The sequence below is a fragment of the Engystomops pustulosus genome, chromosome 6 (assembly GCF_040894005.1).
Source record: "Engystomops pustulosus chromosome 6, aEngPut4.maternal, whole genome shotgun sequence".
In the NCBI taxonomy this organism is placed as follows: Eukaryota; Metazoa; Chordata; class Amphibia; order Anura; family Leptodactylidae; genus Engystomops; species Engystomops pustulosus.
This window is the reverse complement of record NC_092416.1, coordinates 152,835,303-152,837,808: the sequence shown is the minus strand read 5'-3', so window position 1 is coordinate 152,837,808 and position 2,506 is coordinate 152,835,303. Positions and strand designations below refer to the sequence as shown.

The window sequence follows — 2,506 nt, the reverse complement described above, 5'->3', positions numbered from 1 at the left end:
CAACGAAGAAAGAAGATAAAAGCTGTTACAGTCCGAGTATCGTTAATAATCCTTTATAGAACAGCGATTTCTTAGCAGGATTTGTGTATGTAATGTTTTATTAGGAAATGGGACACTTTTTAACTTTTTCAAAGAGTAGCTTTCAATCATAGTTTTACTATTTTATATAGCGATGAACTATTCATTTATATACTGTAACACTTTAATTGAGCATTGCTAAGTAGAGCCTGTACTCAGTGTGAATAGTGTAACACTTACTTATTACAAATCTCTTGGAAAGGAAGATTAGTTACCCAGCTTCTGTTTTCATTGTCAGTCTTCTATACTGGTCATATTATCTATAATCTAACTTTTCTAGAACTTTATCTGCCTAACACTGTCACTGATCAGGACCATTCCACTATGTAGCCAGTGGGCACTGAGAAAAGATGGAGCCATGGAAACTTTTAAGCCTAGTTTTTTATTTTATCTCCTGTGTTATAAGAAATATATTTACACTTTGTTTTTCTTTGTATTTTTAGGTTGGATGGTTTCCTATAGATAGTTCGGTCAATAATATAAAATTAGTCAGTATCATCTATCTCTACAACATTGCAGCTTGGGCTACAGTTGAAGAAGGTCATCATTGGGTTCCACCTCTGTCTTGTAAGTACATAGGGATCTGTCTCCATAACTTTTGTCAGTTATTACTTAAAGAAAATTTACCTTCAAAATCCATCATGATAAACCAGGGGCACTGACTCACAGACCAGGCCCTGTGACTGTGGGAATCTTATATTTGTTATCCATGGCCTCCTTCCTAAATTCAGAATTCTAAAATCAACTTTTAGAATTATGCTTATGAGCCAGAAGTGCTGCCCAAGCCTCTCGGTGGTGCAGATTCACAGTCTGTTACAATGAGCAAAGCCTCTTAGGTGCCTATAATAACTGTTTTCACTGTATCTAGAGTTATTATGACTTTTTTGTTTCCTAGTCCAAAGATCTACTATTTCGATATGTTTACAATGAATCATACAAGATTTAGAGAATTCATTCTATTGGGTTTCGGAAACCTCCACAGCTTCAGTATTCTATTCTTCATTCTTTTCTTGCTCATATTTCTAATTACAGTTATTGGAAACCTTCTGATCATTATCCTGGTTTCCACCAATGTCCGTCTCCAGACCCCCATGTATTACTTCCTCTGTCATCTTTCTGTTTCCGATCTTGTGATTTCTATGAACATTGTACCTAACATGCTCGGTGCCTTTCTTCCAGGAGATAAAATAATGACTTATCTGGGCTGCATGACTCAATTTTACTTCTTTAGTGGTACAACTATTACAGAATGTTTTCTTCTGTCAGTGATGTCCTATGATCGATACCTGGCCATCTGTAACCCATTGAGATACTCTAGTATCATGAACTTTAGGCACCAGATCTGTCTATCCACATGTCCATGGTTATTTGGTCTAACTCTTAATCTTATAGCAGTTTTACCTGTATCACATTTTAATTTTTGTCATTATAATATCATTGACCACTTTTACTGTGACCTTTATCCTCTTCAGAAGATTTCCTGTTCAGACACTTTTCTTGTAGAACTGGAAGTCTTTATGTTTTCCATGCCAATATTTGTTCTTCCCTGTGTTTTTATCATTACAACCTATGTGTATATCTTCCATACTATAGTTAAGATACCGTCTTCTGCCATTAAACACAAAACCTTTTCTACCTGCAGTTCTCATCTCACTGTTGTGGGAATATTCTACGGGACACTGATAACTAAATATATGATCCCATCTAAAGGAGCTTCATTGCTCTTGAATAAGATTGTTTCCTTACTACACACTGTATTTACTCCTCTACTTAACCCCATTATATATAGTCTCAGGAACCAGGACATAAAGAGGGCACTTACAAAAGTGCTTGGCTTATAATGGTTACATTCTGCTAAAATTATAACCCTATTCCTTTTTGCTATGGAAAGAAAATGTATTATAGGGTGTAATGTATAATGTACAGTATAATGCTTCTGAATAGATTTAGAAATAGGTTAGAAGACAACCTATAAATTATTTTTTAGAATATGTGATACACATTTAATAAATGTCAACTTCACAACAGCATGCTCAGCCACAATCCCAAGCCTGAAAATGAAACAAAAATGTACAGCATAGCTATAAAAATAGTCTTATAAAGTCAACATAAGAAAATTTCATAAAAATCGGATACTTAATGGTCATTGCTTTATTTAGTGTTGATGCTGCCTAAGCACTCTCGCTGCTTATGCCCTCTACTGGTGCCGTCAAGTTAATGTCTCTGCCCATAACCCCCAGCCCATAAGTAGAAGAGAGGAGCTGCATTCACATGAAGCGTTTGCATTGTGTTTTGAAATGCATTGGGCCAAATACTTCATCACATGTAAAATACATTTTCTTAGGTCAGCATGCGTATGGTGTGTGCAGGGGCGTGACTACAGCGGTAACAGCCATAGCAACCACTATGGGGCCCACAGTGTCAGGGG

At 36.2% G+C, this 2,506-nt stretch overlaps 1 protein-coding gene across 1 annotated transcript; it reads left to right on the top strand.

The window, feature by feature from the left end:
- The first annotated feature begins 995 nt into the window (after positions 1-995).
- On the top strand, positions 996-1,919 carry LOC140065986 (olfactory receptor 11L1-like). Its single transcript, XM_072113549.1, has one exon. It carries the CDS (start codon positions 996-998, stop codon positions 1,917-1,919), a length of 924 nt encoding a protein of 307 aa, XP_071969650.1.
- The last annotated feature ends 587 nt before the right edge of the window (positions 1,920-2,506 follow it).

What these genes read in the sequence shown, in the direction of transcription:
- LOC140065986 (XM_072113549.1), top strand. Translation starts at nt 996, where the DNA reads ATGTTTACAATGAATCATACAAGATTTAGAGAATTCATTCTATTGGGT.